General features: G+C 43.8%; 1 protein-coding gene across 1 annotated transcript in view; it reads left to right on the top strand.

Annotated features, from left to right (window-relative positions):
• The window catches only part of arhgap32b (Rho GTPase activating protein 32b), a 69528-nt gene extending 52505 nt beyond the window's left edge, over positions 1 to 17023 (top strand). The window contains exons 14-25 of the mRNA XM_072446780.1: positions 6136 to 6285; positions 8348 to 8450; positions 8936 to 9080; positions 9524 to 9606; positions 9835 to 9942; positions 10657 to 10802; positions 10880 to 11081; positions 11574 to 11719; positions 11796 to 11870; positions 11957 to 12748; positions 13110 to 13714; positions 13790 to 17023. Coding sequence (XP_072302881.1) covers positions 6136 to 6285; positions 8348 to 8450; positions 8936 to 9080; positions 9524 to 9606; positions 9835 to 9942; positions 10657 to 10802; positions 10880 to 11081; positions 11574 to 11719; positions 11796 to 11870; positions 11957 to 12748; positions 13110 to 13714; positions 13790 to 16006 — 4772 coding nt within the window. The 3' untranslated portion in view covers positions 16007 to 17023. The remainder of the gene's footprint in view (positions 1 to 6135; positions 6286 to 8347; positions 8451 to 8935; positions 9081 to 9523; positions 9607 to 9834; positions 9943 to 10656; positions 10803 to 10879; positions 11082 to 11573; positions 11720 to 11795; positions 11871 to 11956; positions 12749 to 13109; positions 13715 to 13789) is intronic.
• The last annotated feature ends 684 nt before the right edge of the window (positions 17024 to 17707 follow it).

The following is a 17707-nucleotide window of genomic DNA, read 5'->3' as shown; positions in this document are numbered from 1 at the left end:
CTCACTCCGTGGACTAGTTAGCATTGTGTTGATTGCTGGTGCCAGGAGAATCAGGCCTTGTTAACATCAAATTGAAAATATTGTTTTGACATTTGGATTAAGTGTTTGCTCACTGTCCTCTTCAGTTATTGAGCCACCAGATGTATAGAGCCCTCCCCAGTCTCTGAGCGGAGCAGGCCCGCGTCATGTCTGGGGACCAGTCATTTGGGCAGCTGCGCATGTATACGAGCCAAGACAGCTGGTTATGTGTGCGAGAGGAAGGGAAATGGTGAGAGAATGAGACGGTGAAGATTTTACTTTTTTTCCCGACGTTCTCTGATAATATCCTGATGCAGTGAAACTATGCAAGGCCCCTGTGTAATGCTCAAGGGCTTCACTTCAGACTGTTGTTATAGACCACACCTTTGTTTGGGGGACACTGCCATTTGACAACAACGTACTCTCAAGGCTACAAGATTATTCAAGGCATCTCCTCCCCTAAATGTAATTTGGACAGTGAAACATCTGTTAATGTGTATTTGCACTTACATTTACCTAGATTGTGTAGTGATTCAAGTTCATCTGACTGGTGCCTCTTTACTTAAACATATTACAGCTGTGTTATTGTAGCGTCTCAAAACCTGGAGCCTCAAGCAGCTCAAGGTGAAAGTTCAAATGTAAGGTTTTCACACGTAACTTGTTATTTGTAACTTTTTACAACAACCACTACCAGCATTCCTCTTGGATGTTTTTCATAGTTTGTGGACTTGTGAGGTATCAAGGACAAGGACAAGTGTATTCCTCCTTTTATGGTTGTTAACAAAGTAATACAGCACATGTCAGTTGAAGCAGTCACATGCAGTTGAAAAGTCATGACTTTAGTCTTGTGATTCTGGACTTTCAATTAGTTTGACTTTATTTTGAGTCACTGCGTGTACTCGGGGCCAAAGCTTGTTACAGAATTAATGAGATAATGCTTTCAGGGGGCCAAGGGGCCCTTCTGAGAGAGTTAAATGCATTTCGTTCTCGTCCCAGGGCAACGGTACATTTATGCTTGTAAAAGTAATGTGTAGGTATTGGTTATTGTACAACTATACAATGTTATAATGTCATTAATGCAAGTGCTGTCTTGACAAAATAATTTAACCACACGTAGGGTGAGTGGTGTAATGCTGCTCCACCACCAGCTCATCTAATAAGATAAGATAACCTTTGTTTGTCCCACAATGGGGAAATTCCAGTGTTGCAACACAGAGTAGGTACAAAAGTATAATAATAAAAACGGATAACTTAACGGATAAAAAAAACACTTGTAGAAAAACTCTTATACCTCCTATACTCTTAATAATAATAAGAATTGCGCATGATGAGTTTATAGGCAAATTGTGGCAATGCAAACGGAGAGATTAGGTGTTATTAGTATAAAGCGCTCAATTAGCTGCTATCAGCCGTTTCTATTTGCGTTGAGCAAACTTCCCGCTTCGGTTCGCTTTTATTGTGCTAACTCGTGGTGGAGTGACACGTTTCCGGGAGCACCTGAAGGAGGCAGAGGCGAGCGGAGCGGCGAGTGTGGAGCTGAGTCCGAGCAGAGGCAGCGCGCTCCGGCTACACTTTTACTAAACTCTGTCGATATATCATCATTTCTTGTTTCTTGTCTGAAGTCAGATCCGACTTTTTATCGCTAACCTCGCCGCTTGTGCCTCGTGGACTTGAAGTGAGCTGCACTTTGGACTTTTTGGACTTTTTCAAAATCTCATTGAGCCTTGTGTGTGGCGTTATGGACCCGAGGTAAGAGGCATGAGCTGGGGAATTAAGATGCTCATTATTACTTTAAATAGCACTGTTTACATTGTGGATTCAGTTACCTTTTCTGAATTGAACTTTGATCTAAAGAAGTCTGTTCCCTGTCTGTATGACATTATTCCAATGACTAGTTTCTGTCCACATCATGATATATTTGTGAATGTGATGTCAGCTTGATCCATGTCTTATAGTCTATAAATACAGATTGAAATACTTCTGCGGGACAACTGCTATGATTTAGCCTATTATTATTCCAAAAGTTTGATTAGTAATGCTTACATTTTAGTGTGGTTGGTGTGTTGATAGTTTGTGTTGCAGCCTGGTATAACAAAAATATATGTATTTTAATTATTTAAAGTCAGCTCATTTTTTTGCTTCCCCTGTGCTATAGCTGTGGTCAGTAACAGTCAGACGTGGAACAATAAGGCATTTTGTTCCTCTTATCTAAAGACACACGTCGGCTATGAACAGAGGTCACGGTCTCTCATGACTTCTGTTTGTCACACGGGGGTCTGAAGTTTACTTGACAAACAAAAAACATCAAAGGCCGCGCCAGGAGGAGTTGCCTTCATGTCAGTGCAGCTACATGCTATTAATGTTAAGCTTGTACAATATGGCCTTGTTTTTTTCCCCTCCGTCAAAGATTTCCTTAGAGCTAAGAAATATGTGGTTGTGGTAACTGTATCCTGGCCATTTACAGGACAATTTTGTGGTTTCGCTTCAACCCAGGGAAGGGTATTTTATACATCCCGCCCCTTCGCCTTCCCTACTCGGTGAAGGGTCTACTGAGGCTCGGGGGGATGCTGGTTGAGCAGGATGGAGCTGAGGCTATTGTCATGCCCAGATGAGGTTTGGTCTGGTCTGGTCTTCTGAGGATGAACCATTTAAATGATAAACAGCACTTTTATCAAATAGGTATCAGCCAGCAGCCTTTGGGACGCTGGATCACTCACTCACTGCTGATGATGTTTGGAACTCACTTTGGCTTTGGGACCTGTCTCACTAATTGAATAGAAGTGCAGGGCTGGAGCGCGGAGGATAGAGCATGATGTTTCCAATTATGCCTGTAATTGTTCCTTGCTTGTTTGGCCCTGTGTCTCGTCACTACCTGGCTCCATTTCACAGATGGAAAAGCCTTGTCAAGCACTGAATGTCTTGAAAGTTTGCTTATTTAGAGACTATTGTGCCATGGCAACCAAAGTCTATTTCATGTATTTTACTCATCCGTCGTTTTATTTTCCCTTTACAATATCAAAATCCCTGAAATGTGCGGTTCTATTGTGAAACAGAGGTTTCTGTGAATTTATAGGACATGGAAAAAAACATTGCACACGTTGTACTTACTGTGTTACTGGCTGGACATTGTATTGCCAGTTAAGCATACATTGTACTGTACACCAAGATATATTATGTGGCCTTCAATAAGGTGTTTGCAGCCCGACTTCAGGCCCCTATTGTTAAGAATCACAGTTGTTCATGGCTTTGCACTGCAGATGGTTAAAGTATTGCACATCACAATAAATACATAGCTTGGATCTTTATTTGTTTCCATGTCCAGCTGCGTACAAAACCGAACTAATGACACACAATTCTGTCCGTCAAACACGACCACACTCTGCTGCCTAAATGATGGCCGGTCGTGTAGCTTTGAGCACTGCCGCTGTCAGATGGCACAGCCTGATGAAATGGCCTGTCTGCAGCAGGATTACAGTGGCTGGTAGAGAGGCACACTCTTCTGGCTCTGTGTGACGCTGTGCACTGTTAACAGGCCCCGAGCCATCACAGTGACAGTGAGCAGATGGGAGCGTGTGTCCACCCTGCCCACCACCACGCCGCTCTTCCTCACTTCCTCCAGTCAGCCTCGCTTACTAAATAAAAGCAATGTGTCACAGCGGCTAGCACTACTATTGCACAGTCAGCCGCCCCTCCAGCCCTTACACGAGGGCTCCATCTAATGCCTACACAGTGAGTAAACAAAGCTGCCTCAGCACATTTGTCTGTGGGCACAGCAGCACCGAAGGAATTTCTGCCTCAGGGTTGACCGCTATCTGCTTTTACTCTGAAATGCTACGATGGGTCTTGTTTACAGATACTTGTACTTGTGGGTTTCAGGCCGACAGGCTTTACTCGACAGTACAGAGGAGCGTGAAATGGGAGAGGACAGAGAGGGCATTGAGCAAATTGTCAGAGCTGGGAATCAATCTCATGACACTTGAGGCGTATGTGCTGCTGCTTAGAGTAATCGTGGGCAGCATTGACACAAATGTTTATCTCAATAATATTTTGTGTTATCGCTATAAGTATATTCAAACCATATTTTCACAAAGCGGCAGGAATGTGCTAAATTGTGCCTGTAAATGTCTTGGTTGAGATTCAAGTAGAAATAGAAATATCACTTTAAATCCTTGTTTGGAAGAGAACTATTTTACGATATATATGTCCAACCTCTACTAGTGAGCAGCACCACCATTTCAGGGACTAGTTAAAGACCTATCTATCACTACCATTCTAGCATCAAACTGTCTTGTACTAAGATCATTTCAATCCTGCCAAGGATTTGTTTATCTTCAGAGTTTATCATATAAACAAGACTCATTCTTTCCACATGGACTGAGCTCAAATCAGAGCTGCTAAATTCATGCTGCCACTAGAATACAATATTTTCTGGAACATGCATGAAATTTGAATCCTTCTAAGCAGCAGCACTCCGATATGAACATTAAAGAGACTTGCTTATTCGTTGTGTGTCACCCTGGAAGCAACAGAGAGCTTAATAAGTTTCTCACCAGCCCATGCGTTTAGACCCAACCCCCTTGTCCACGTGCAAAAGCCTTATTGCACTGTCGATTAAATCTGCCAATAATTTTCCCCCACGATGTGTTTTTGTAAACTAGGCAGCGGCAGTAATTTGACCTCCACGAAGAAACAATACATTTTCTCCTGATTCACTTTGTTTCCCTTTATTCTGGGTTCTTGAGATAGTTGAAACATTAAAATATAAGAGGAGAAAAACGATATGGTTTCTGGTCAAAAATCGCTTTGCCTGATTTGTGTGAGATGGGCTAAAGTTTTGTGATTGTAAAGTTATCATATTGTCAGTCTTGCAGTTACTAAATTACAGGTGTTTTATCTCTCAACGATATCTTGAAAAACCGTGAGCTGCGTCGTCTCTACACAGATCTGACCTGTAACTCGGCCTGGTGGCGCAACACGTTTGTCTCGCTGATACTTTTATTGTCTTCCAAAACACTTGTCATTTGAATGTGCTAGTTTACTATGCGGCAGCCTACTTTCATTTCTGTTGTGTTAGAAGTAACTTGGCAAAGCAAAACTTCCCCTCTCCAGAATTGTGTCAGTCACTCGAAAATGATTGTCCTAGATTTGAATTGGCGGCTGAATGTTTTGCAGAGCTGAAAATGAATATGATGTCAGTAAATCAGCGAAAGACGTGAACGGGAAGTCTTGGAATCCGAACTGTTTATAATCAGTCAGAAGAATTCGCTTGCAACAGTAGTTTTTTCACTCGAGGGACAACTTGCCGAGGACCCGTTGCTTTGATATAGATAACTGAAGTTGCATGTATTTGTTTAGTTCAAAAGCCTCAAAACAGCTGTATCAGACCACATCAGTGTAGAAAAGCTCACGATATATTATTGTATCATGTTGGTACAATTATTACACGAGTTAAGTGAGATAATTTTCAATGTATTTATCGAGAGCATAGGAGATATTGCATTGTCGTAAATACTGTGACTTCCGTAGTCATTTTGCTGTACTTAATTTAAAGTGAATCCATTTCAAACACAAACGTCAATTCAAAGGGAAACCTGCTACCGTCGTTCAACCGGCAAGTCGAACCAGTTTGATGCCCGGACTGTGTAGATTTTTGTGCAAATGTTTGTTGTCTAGGCCTTCTCAATTGTCCCGTTCCCTGAAAACGCAAGATCCATTAGATAGTCCTAGAAAAACAAGTATAGTAAAGAGCTTATGCGCCTTTCCCAGACCCGCTATCTGATTAAAGTGGTTTGGGTTTTAAGTCACTCTTTTTTTTTTTTGTCTTGTTTTGAAGCGGGGCAAAGGATACTGGTATTGGATGTGGTGGATTCCTTTGTAGTTGCCTGGGAGGTGGTATTTAAGAGGCAGCCTTTCGCTTCAAGGAAACTACACATGCATAAAGGAGAGGGTTTGCATTAGAATAAAGCTGCGATACACAATGGGACAAACCGGTCTGAGGTTACAGAGCAGTGCATGCGTGGTCTGACCGTGTAAGACCGGAGGTAGTGAGTAACCCAACATCTGTGGAAAGTATACCCCAACATGCGACCCACCCGCCCTCTTTCCTTCCTCCCTCAGTGTCTAAGAAGCACGGAAAGCTGATCACCTTCCTGCGCTCCTTCATGAAGTCCAGACCCACCAAGCAGAAGCTGAAGCAGAGGGGCATCCTGAGGGAGCGGGTGTTTGGCTGTGACCTGGGCGAACACCTCCTCAACTCAGGACACGATGGTGAGAGCAAGCACACGCACGCACACACACGCACACACACACGCACACACACACATACACACACAGGAGATGAGATGACAAAGCTGGCTTAAAGGAGACATATTATGCAATATCAACTTGGATAAGCGTTTAAGCTTGTTACAACCGTGTTTCCGCATCACTAATGTACTCAAAGTTCTATATTAATTGATTCGTGGATGTTTTGAGTAATCCTGTAATGTCCCGCAACTGAGACGGCGCCCCCTATCTCCCACATCTATGTACTTGTGATTATTTGGAAAAACGTTCACGTAGGTACTCTTTGCAAATAAAAAAAAACATGGAAATGACAATCCGTTACTTGTTGCTGTGAAATGTCACTATGAAGAGGCGGGGTTTATCAGTTCTGCAGTTTTAAACAGGAAGTCAATGAACCCGTTTCTATTGTTGAGCCGTTTTTAGATCAGTATTGCAGTGTACAAATGAACAAAATGTAAAATGATTATCTGCTTATGTTATAATTCAATACTAACTACAATGGCTTGTTACTATCATGAGTTCTTCAACTGCAAACCACTGCATGTACTAATTTGTTTTACTTGTTGCTCTACATGTATTTATAGTTTACATTTTCTATTTCATAAGTGTGACCTTTTATTACTTGAAACACCCGTCCGTCTGTCCATTCCTTCCGTCTTCTGAATTATGGTCTTCCTCAGAACAAACACTCGAGTGATGAACAAACACCAGTCTTTCTTCTTGTACTTTATTGGGGCCAAAGTCCAAACCTTAATTAAAGCTCAGGAATACTTATTGATTTTTTTTTCCACACCACCTGCAGCCCTGAACTATTACAAGCCAGATAAGGCTGTTTCATTAGAGCGCGACCAGATAAACGATATATTCTCCTTTTGTTAGTCTTCATCGATTAGAGCCCGAATCACAACATCCGCTTTCAAAATACTTTTAGTTTACTCGACCAGCTCATTTGTTGCACCATGTTCCATGAAGGAGCCATTTTATTACCCTTAAATGCCAAAAATGAAATGCTCCAATCTTTACTAAATCCAGAAATGTTTTGAGCCAATGCTGTAGCCAATGCCGTTGAGCAGCAAAACGTTTTCAATCTTTCAAATTCAAAACAAACTATTACGTCGTCTTTATTCCTAGTTCATATTTTATTACCCTTTCTTAACCAAACAGCCAAATATGCTCTTATCAACAGTGTTAGTTGAACCATAATCTCCTCCATTGGCCTTGTCTGTTGTTCAAGTTGACAACTATGACATATTTTGACTAGACTCTGTAAGGACACATTCTTCAACCCCGAAAAAAAAACATGCGTTAGAGATAAGACCATCTCAAAACACAGGCTCCAGTCTGAGGAGCGTTGAGTAGGAGTAGATCGCCTCGGCCACAGAGAGAGGCCCACGACTTTTCTCCAATCTGCCCTTGTTTTGTACATTCAGAATGTGTAGAATCCATCCAAGCAGCTGCTCCGGTGGCCGTCCTGCTCTCCGTCCTGCTCAAAGTGATGTGTGAGAGGCCTGGGAGCCACCACAGACACGTATCTGCCACACACATGCACACTCTGATAAGTTACACCGTCGATGTGATTCATGCTCACCCAAAGAGACCATTTCACTGGGTTTGCTCCCAGCTGTGTTGACAAGTGCTGCAGAAATGATTGACTGCTTAAGCAAACTCACCTACAACTCAATTTGAAGGATTTCTTTTGTATTGCTATGCCAAATATATGCAACAAACTGTCATGGATAGACGTTGAATAAACCATACATTTTATCTTTTATTTAAAGAAAACCAAACAGGTCATTGTTGGGGGTTTTTCTTCACTTGACTTTCTCCATCAGCTCAAAAACACAGTTCTGCCCAAACCTCAAAAGTCTGTAATTTCCATAGAGCCTGGTGTCTCTCTCTCTCAGCCCTTTCTTGATCTCCTTGAACACTCCCTTAAAAAAAAAACACAAGTCCTTTTTCCTGTTCTTGACCTTACTGCTAAAGACAAATGGACATGCACTGACAAAGTGAGTGTTGTATGATGAGACAAACTCTCTCTTCACAGTTCCCCAAGTTCTCAAGAGTTGCACAGAGTTCATTGAGAAACATGGCGTGGTGGATGGAATGTACCGGCTCTCTGGAATCGCTTCAAATATCCAGAAATTGCGGTATGTTAATGCTCACTACAATGTGTGTATTTATAATATAGATTTTGGTACTTTGTGTTCTAGTTTTAAAGCTGTTCATAACCTTCAGGTTCATCCTCTGGCTGTAGCAGACGCTCATAAAACTAATCCAAACATAAACATTTCAAGCAAATAAATAATTTTGTCATTTTGTGTGACATTTAGAGCAAATACACAGGCTAAAACAAAATGTGTTTTCCTCATTCTAAGTGCAACTGAAAACTGTAAAATAAGTTGTAAAATAAATTAAACAAATTGTTAAAAATCAATAGGGGTCCCACAAGATACTCTCACCTCTCAAGTTGAAGTTCTTTGTCATTTTTAAGTAGTAAATTATGAATCTATGTTTGGATTATTTATCAATTTAAAATGTTAGTACTTACGTTTAAATGACAAATGCTATGTTTCGGAGTCTACTTGTCAGTTTGTTTAAAATTGTCCCACAACCATTGTAATTTTCTCCTCAGACATGAGTTTGACTCGGAACAGATCCCCGACTTGACCAAAGACATTTACATCCAGGACATCCACTGTGTGGGTTCTCTGTGTAAGCTCTACTTCAGAGAGCTACCCAACCCCCTCCTCACCTACCAGCTCTATGAGAAATTCTCCGTAAGTCACTCTGCCTCGCACTCTCGTAAAACACTCCACTACTAACACTGGAACCAACAATTTTTGATTTTGCAATTCTCATTTGTCTTCCTTGAACACTACTTTGTCGTCAACAAAAATAGTGGTCATGCAAATTCTCCAAAGTTATCTACTAACTTAAAGCACACAAACGGATAACGTAATAAAGTATAGCTCACCACACCCTGACATTACAATGCAACAAACCACTTTCTCTGTAATATCAAACACAACTGACTGGTCTCTGGTGCAAAGTAAATGTTTGCTGGTTGTTATGGCAGCGGAGAAGGCGGTGGGCTGCGGTTGTGGTCATAGACAGATGTACGCTCCGTGATCCATTAAGCTGCCCGACAAGTGAACTAACTGACCAATGTTTATCTGCTATTTTTTACCAAACCATCTACCAATTTCCTTTCACCCTGAAGGACGCTGTATCAGCAGCAACTGATGAGGAAAGACTCATCAAGATCCATGATGTCATCCAGCAGCTTCCTCCTCCGCATTACAGGTACCAGATGTGCGCCACACTGCCCTCATTTGGTCATTAAAAGAACTGCTGCCATTATGGGTTTTGATGCTGAATTTTTGTGTTGCGTTTGCCAGAATATTCTGCATTTCTCATTAATTAACAAATACAATTGTCAGTGTGCTTAAAACAGACAAACATTGATTTTAAGTGTATGCTCCATGTGTGTTAAGTTGTTAAACAAATGCTTTTGTAATGTTTGATTTCTAGAACCTTGGAGTTCCTGATGAGACACCTTTCTCAACTGGCAACATTCAGCTATATCACTAACATGCACAGCAAAAACTTGGCCATCGTCTGGGCACCAAATCTGCTCAGGTACAATGTTGTGTGTTTTTTTTCTCTCATAGATTGAAAGCTTGAAATCAAACGTAACAAAAATCTTTGCACAAAAAAACAGTTGTCTATTCAGGTATAAATTGTAGCGAAATATATATGCGTTTTCCCAAAGACGAGAAAGACCAAGGCACTCTGTTGATTTACAAAAAAAAAATTAAAAGCCTTTATTGAAGCATGGCTGATATGAGAAACATTTAAAACTGAATATTTTCAATACGTTCTGAATAGTAATTTATGTAAGTACACTTACTTGACAATAATACAATCATGAAAAATACAATGTAATACAGTCTCTCAAATGGGTGTCCCCTACATGTGGGCATCCTCTTACACAGAGAAATTAGTTTGTGTTCATCAGGAGAGGAGTCTGTCATCATTTAGACCTGGAAATTCAGTCGCTTTTAAGTTCACAATCCAAAATGTTTTACGTTGGAGTAAGTGAGAAAGCCCATCTCCTCCTCGCACTGGTTTTGGAACAGATTCAATTATCATGACTCAATTTGTTGCCGTTTGTGAGACCTGCAAATTGGAAGTGAACGGCCTTGGGGTACTGGGGGTCACTTTTCCGTATGGCACGTTTGAATCGCCCCTTCTCTCCAATTGAGCACCTGTTTTAATGTTACTGTTTTTTTGGACATTCACGCAGCGCTCCTTATTTAAAAATCTACATGTGACATTTGTGGTTGTGCTCAGGTCTAAACAAATCGAATCGGCCTGCTTCAGTGGCACTGCTGCTTTCATGGAGGTCCGAATCCAGTCGGTGGTGGTAGAGTTCATTCTTAATCATGTGGATGTTCTCTTCAGCCCCAAACTCAGCTCGCTCATACGAGAAGGCGCAGGTACACACTCTTAGCTCATGGTGGTTCTCTGTGGCGCTCTGTGCCCTTTGCACTGATAATCTTTTGTGCCTTATCAGGTCATAACTCTCTGTCACGCCCAAAGTCCCTGCTGGTCTCTTCACCTTCCACTAAACTGCTGAGCCTGGAGGAGGCGCAGGCACGGACCCAGGCCCAGATCAACTCTCCTGTCACAGAAGACAGCAAGTACATAGAGGTGGGCGAAGGTCCTGCTGCCCTGCAGGGCAAGTTCCACACCGTCATCGAGTTCCCAACTGAAAGGTTTGTACAATCCCTGTTTTTGGAAAGACAAGATTTTACCCTCTTCAACCTTTAATGAATCGCTTAAAGGCGTAATGGACGATTTTTTGGGCCCAAATATGAGTCTTTATTTCCTCGTGGCGTGGGCTGCCGATTAGTCCTGCCATGTATCAATCATAGAACTCACCTACCGCTCACCTGCAGCTGCGTGCGGCTCGTCCCCAGGAGAGCAGCACGTTTCCGCGTGTCTAAGCGCATGGATCTATCATAATATAGTTCCCTCAGTGTAAGGGACAAAATTAGGACGGAGAAAGACAGTTCGAGCTGTCTCTGAAGAGACGGAAATCTACGGGAGACGAGAGATGCGATGCGATCCGCTAATAAACAAACGCACGTGTGTGTTGTATCAGTCCGCACGGGGGAGTGCGCATGCGCACTTACGCCTTAGTTCTCAAATCGCCGAAAAATCGTCCATAACGCCTTTAACTAATCTACTACCATTTCATGCAACAGGAAAAGACCCCCTAACAAGACTAAAAAGTCACCAGTAGGGAGCTGGCGTTCTTTCTTCAACCTGGGCAAATCGTCCTCCATGTCAAAGCGCAAGTTGCATCGCAATCCCAGTGAGCCCAATGAGCTGAAGGCCATGGCACTTGCTGGTAAGACATAAGGCCGAAATGAGACAAAAACGTGAATTTTAAGATGATCATCCTGTACATTTTACATTTTTTTCAGGAGGTAGAGGAGATACAGCCACTTTAAGATCAGCCAAAAGTGAAGAATCTTTGAGTTCTTTGCATAATGTTGAAGGTAATTATTGTCTTTTCCAGTGTTCTGTAAATGTTCCAGAAACATGTATACAAATCTTATTATAAATGTCTGATCTGTGCTTGAAGGAGAGTCCAAGGTGTACCGTCCCAGGCGGCCCCGCTCCAGCAGTGATGCCCTGTCAGGCTCCTTTAATGGAGAACTGCTGGACAGCCGGCAGCACTGCAACTCCTACGACAACCTGGACGGCACAGAGGACAGCGACGGGGACGACGGGCCCATCTGTGTGCCTGCCCTCATCTCACCTCCGCGCTCGGCCGGAGAGGACGTGGACCTCAGCCCTCCGGACATTGGCATGGCCTCTCTGGACTTTGACCCCATGTCTTTCCAGTGCAGCCTGCCTGACACGTCCTATGCGTTTCCTTTAGAGGAGTCACCTATGGGAGCAGAGGCCTCCACACTGAAGAGGAGCAAAACCAATGTCTCTGAAGTGCTATCTGCCTCCTTTTTGGGGAATACGAGCACTCCTGTTGTTGACTACAGGGAAAAGCGTGAAAAGAAGAAAATGACCATTTCCTATTCATACATGGACAAACCAACACAAGCTGTGTCACCTATCAAAAGTGGAAAGAGCACAAGTATGACAGGCATTGTCACTACAGAGATTTTCTCTGCTCAGGCGTCTGACAAAAATGCATCTGGACACTGTGTCTCTGCTCAGCCATTATCCCCTCCGTCACTGCCCAAAGACTCGTCTCCACTTATGGGCAGTATGCTCCTGAAGCCAGTGGAGCCTTTGCTGAGTGAAGCTTTCCAAATGGAGCTGCAGTCCAAACTGGCAGCCTTTGAGAGTGAAGAGCGAGGAGATTTGAAGGGAGAGAGCAGCCCACAGCTGGCAACTCCTGTCTGTACCAAAGAAGGTATGATACTGTCAATTATTTTCTTATCTTCTTGGATTTTTTTTGGCCTGTAGGCTAAAAGAGCAAATTGTCAGAGCCGAGATTCAAACCCACGACACTGCGGCCAGCTGCACGTGGAGCCTGGCATATTTGCTGCCGCCTAAACCACTCGACCAACGGGCAGCGCACTGTGTATTATTTTGTTCATGTATTTATTTAAAAAGTCCTGTGTTGTAAATGATAGGATTATATTGCGTAATCAAATAATCAATAAAAATAATAATCCCTTTACCTTAAACTTCGGTGCTTTCCTGCCTATAGTCACCTATTGTCTTTTGTGTACTAATTGAATTTCTCTTTTTTTTTTGTGCGTTCCTTCCAGGAGTTGTATCGTCGGACTGTTCAAAGGAGCTCCCCCAATGCTCCCTCAGCACTGCAGCCCCTGTGGCTGCCCCACCTCCTCCTCCCAAAAACCCAGCCCGCATGTTGAGCCTGGCTCTATCTGAACCAGTCTCTGTTCAGTCCCACTCAGAGCCTCTAACACCAGTGACGCCAATAACACCAGTAACGCCAATGACCCCTTTGTCACAGGATTGTCCTGCTCTGGTTCAGCCGCCACAACCTGCTTCAGAGAGAAAGCAACAGGATAGCTCTCCACTGATAAACAGTGCTGCTTTGACAACCACAGTCTCATCGTCTCAACCCCGTATGTCTACTCCTGTCAGAGAAAAGTCTGGAGCCAGCAGCACCATCACAGAGGCTTTCAGTAATGCCACATTCTCCACCACACCTCCCCAAATGGACACGAGTCCCCCGGATACACCTGTGTACAAATGTGCTCCTCTGGTGCTTGAAATCTCTCCCCACAAGAAGAGTCCAGAGGGGCTGGAGTCAGCTCAAGTTTCCACATTGTCCAGTACCACTCCAGTCACGACACCCAGTGGCAGCTTTAAGGCGGTGCAACCACAGTCCACTACTGAGGTCAAGGTAACTACTACACTGCAACTTGTTAAACTAATTATTTAAGTAATATTTACTTCTAACCCAGTATTTAATTTTCAGGTTAAACTAGAGCCTGTACCACCACCAACACTTCCAAAGCCAACAGAAGTTCGGCCCTCTCCTGCTCCACTCCTCAAAAAACCACCTGTGTCACTTCCACAACCACACATCTCCACCCCGAGTCAAAGCCAGCATTCAACGCAGCCTCAGACAAAGCCCACCCCTCTAGCACAATCTGAGAAGGCCTCAGCACCTCAAATACTACCAGAGAGTCTGCCCCACCAACCAGGGCCCCAGGCTGTGCCCCAACCTCAGCTTATCTCCAAGACCAGTTTCCGCGTGGCCCCCACGGGCCCCACAGTGCCTGAGCCAGTGGAAAAGCCTTGGGAGGCTATCAAACCAGTTCAGCCCAGCACTGAGTCGCATGCACCTAAACCTCCAGCTCCTCCAGTCCGCACCATGGAGAGCAAATTAGCAACAGCTGCACTTAGCCAAAGCGAAGCCCCATTTCATGTTGTTGGTGAGGGTCACCCAGAGGAACCTGTGCCACACCATCCTCTTTCTCCGCGTAAATCGTCCACGCATCAGCCTCCCTACATGTATCACACTAAAGCAGAACCACTAATGGAGCCGACTGCTTCTGCTTACTACCACCAGAGGCCAGCTCCTATGGGCCCACAGCCCGTGCCTCACCACTACCGACCAGACAACATGTCACCTCACGCCTCTTTTGTATCCAAGTCTGAGCCTCAGATACCATACAGTGCCCGACTAGACAACAGATACAGCACTTTAGGCCCCCGCTCCTACCATCACTCCATAAAGTCCAGAGGGAATCCCAGGAATGTGTACATGGCATCGGGTCATCAGGTTTACAGCCATGACCGCACCCACGGCTACGCCACCATCCGCAGAGTGCACTCCATGCATGTTCCCTCCACAATCCGTTCTGTGCCCATTCAGAGAACCGAAGTCCCTCCAGATGACGAGCTGTTCTTTTGCCAGCGCCCCGTGTATCCATGTAAAGCCTTCCCGCAGCCACAGCAGCAGCCGCCGCAGCAGCAGTCGCAGCAGCAGTCGTCATCCCAATCAGACTACCATGTCACACAGCTGCAGCCGTACTTTGAGAATGGCCGGGTACAGTACCGTTATAGTCCATACTCCGGCTCAGGCCCTGTTGAGGCTCCCTTCTATGACATAGACCCTTATGGCACTATTCGTGTGCGGCACTGTCACTCCTACAGGGAGCCAGGGCCAGGATCCGGGCACCCGAGAGCCAAGACTACTGGCTACCACTACCTCTCCCATCACGCTGGCCCACCTGCCAAAGAGCACAGCTTTGTTAGCAGGGACATTCCGCCAAATCATGGGGCCAAGGAGTCTGCTTATCACACATGGGACGCAGAGGAGTCCGAGCGCTACCGCATGCACTCCATACGGCGAGAGAGCAGGGCACGCCAGAAGATTAAAGGCCCTGTACTCTCACAGTACGATAACGTCGGCCTCTTCACCCCCTCAGACGTATCGGGCTATGAAACCCTCCACCTGCGCAGCAAGTCTGACCCAGGGAAGGCGGTCCTGGTTACAGCTGAGAGCAAAGATGGACATTACCTCCCGAGACACGTCCTGTCAGATCCTGAAGCACTCATGTATATGGAGACTGACAAACAGGTCCAGGGAAGCCATGTTGGGGAAAAGTCAGATGGGCTTGCCAAGTCAAATGGGGCCAAGAAAGGCCAGTCCCCTCATTCACAGTCTGCTACTCTGAGCCACAGTGTTTCATATCAGCAGGAGAGCTCGCGTCACACAGAGAACAAGCTTCAAGCAGAGCGGTCCAAACACTGGCAGCAAGAGTATCCCAACAAACGGAGCTTACAGCCTCGCTTTGACTGCCCTGATCCAGATTACCTGCAGAGCAAAGGTCAAACAGCCAGTGGCTACCACAGCTCAGAAGATCCGCTGCCTCGAGAACCCCGCAAACCTGAGCGCTCACACAGTGTCCGAGAACACTATAGCCAGGGCCAGCCTGACCTGGACCGTGAATATGCGTATCAGAAACTCAGTGCGAAACCTACGCAATCCCATTATGACAACCTGGACGATTATCACCCAGCACCTCAGGCCCCTGCTCCCAAATGTGGGACCCCCGGCCCCTACCCCGGTCCAGGCTTTACAGTGAGCCTCAACAGAGCCTACTCCACAGCACTGGGTCAGGGCGCTTTTATTCAGACTGAGCTGGGCCTGCAGAGGCAAGAGGCTGAGATCAGAACAGAATGAAGTGTTTGAGAGCAGTTTGATGTGTGTGGTGTTTTTCTGTGTAAAAGGACTGTGGGTGATCAGCCTCTGCAGGACAGTGGACTGTTATATCACCATACTTTTTGTCCAGCTGTATTTTTAATAAATTGTACAGAACATTGTAAGGCTTTTTACAGAGTCCTGGGTGTACCTGAATTTATTGTGATTTATTGAGACATGTCATAATTGTATATGAACAATGTATGGTACAGTGAATAGGCACTACAGAAATGTAAAATATAAATATACTATATACTATACATTTGTATATGGCTAGTAAAAGGAGATGGATGGTTTGTTTGAATGGTGTGGAGATGGGGCTGAATATCATCTGGGATTACAGTTTGCATTTTAGAAATGCATGCACTCTTACAGAAAAGTTCTGTGGACTTCACTATCTATTGCATTTTTGCTGGATGTTAGAGCACAACTTATTGAAGGAGCAAACGTACATGAATTATATTTCACCTTGACAGAACGTACACAATGAAGCAGTAAAGTGTGTACTTGTTTCTCTTCAAGTATCCAGGTTTAGAGATTATTTTATCTCGGTTGACTTGTTTTTTTTCTGTGACTGTGCCATTTATGTACCTGTATTTGTGCGATAAAATGATTTGTTTCTTAAGGGATGTTTAGGTGCTTGTCTGTTCTTCTTTAGAAGAGGGACCAAATTATTTGGCTCAGTCTCAGCTCGACTTGCACAGCAGTACAGGAGGGAGTTTGATTATGTGGCACTTTTAAACGTGCAAGATGTCATTTGTTTTTTTTCACTAAACCTATGGTACGTTCGTAGCCTGGACTAAGATGAGAATAAATCTTAAATGTTTATCCTTACACTGTAAGGTAAACGATGATGATGATGATGATGATGATGATGATGATGATGAGTCCATCAAACAACTCGGTGAGCCTTAAATATTTTTCTTGGGAAGTACGTTGACTGCTGTTAACTTTTTGTTCCAATGCACAAACATTAAAATATTTGTGTTGCTTCCTGAATTGGGGGTGTCACGTGGTATACTAACTCACTATTCCATTATAAAGTATGTAGACATAGCTCTTAACTTGTGTTTAGTACTAAAATGTATACTACATTCCTTATGGCGGATCATACTACAACTACAATAGAATATGTAATTATCCAGGTTATGACTGTCCCTGACCTCTTGCCTTATTTCCAGCCTCAAATGGGGCATGGACTTAAAGTTCGATCATGTACTTGAATGTGAAAAATCTGACTCATAGTATCAACGGTCACATTGAAAATAAAGCAATCTGTTCAGAAGCAAAATTGACTTTCAGTCTTTTATGGACTGTTTTTTTACCTCAATGATCTATTAAAAAGTTATTCCTCTCCCACTTTTAAATGGTGTAGTGGTGGAAGTTGCATTAATGGGACAGTATGCAAGATTTAGATTTCAAATTTCATAAAATGTAAGCATAATTTACATGTCCCCACATACAAGGTAGATCTGTTCAAATAATTTTACTGAGAATTTTTTTTTTTAATTATAAAAACATTGGTCATGACATTTATCCAGTCAGATATACTAGATAATCAATATAATGGCCTGTCCATGTACTGAGAATAAAAAATGTGTTTTCTATGCAGGTCAAGGCACTGGAAGCCCAGGTTCTGTAGTGAATGTGTTTGGGTTTTTTACTGAAGAGCCTTGGCTATAA

Source organism: Eucyclogobius newberryi, unplaced genomic scaffold (assembly GCF_026437365.1).
Source record: "Eucyclogobius newberryi isolate DKJ021-1_F unplaced genomic scaffold, fEucNew1.0.hap1 SCAF_15, whole genome shotgun sequence".
NCBI classification, from domain to species: Eukaryota; Metazoa; Chordata; class Actinopteri; order Gobiiformes; family Gobiidae; genus Eucyclogobius; species Eucyclogobius newberryi.
This window is presented reverse-complemented; position numbering and strand designations above follow the sequence as displayed.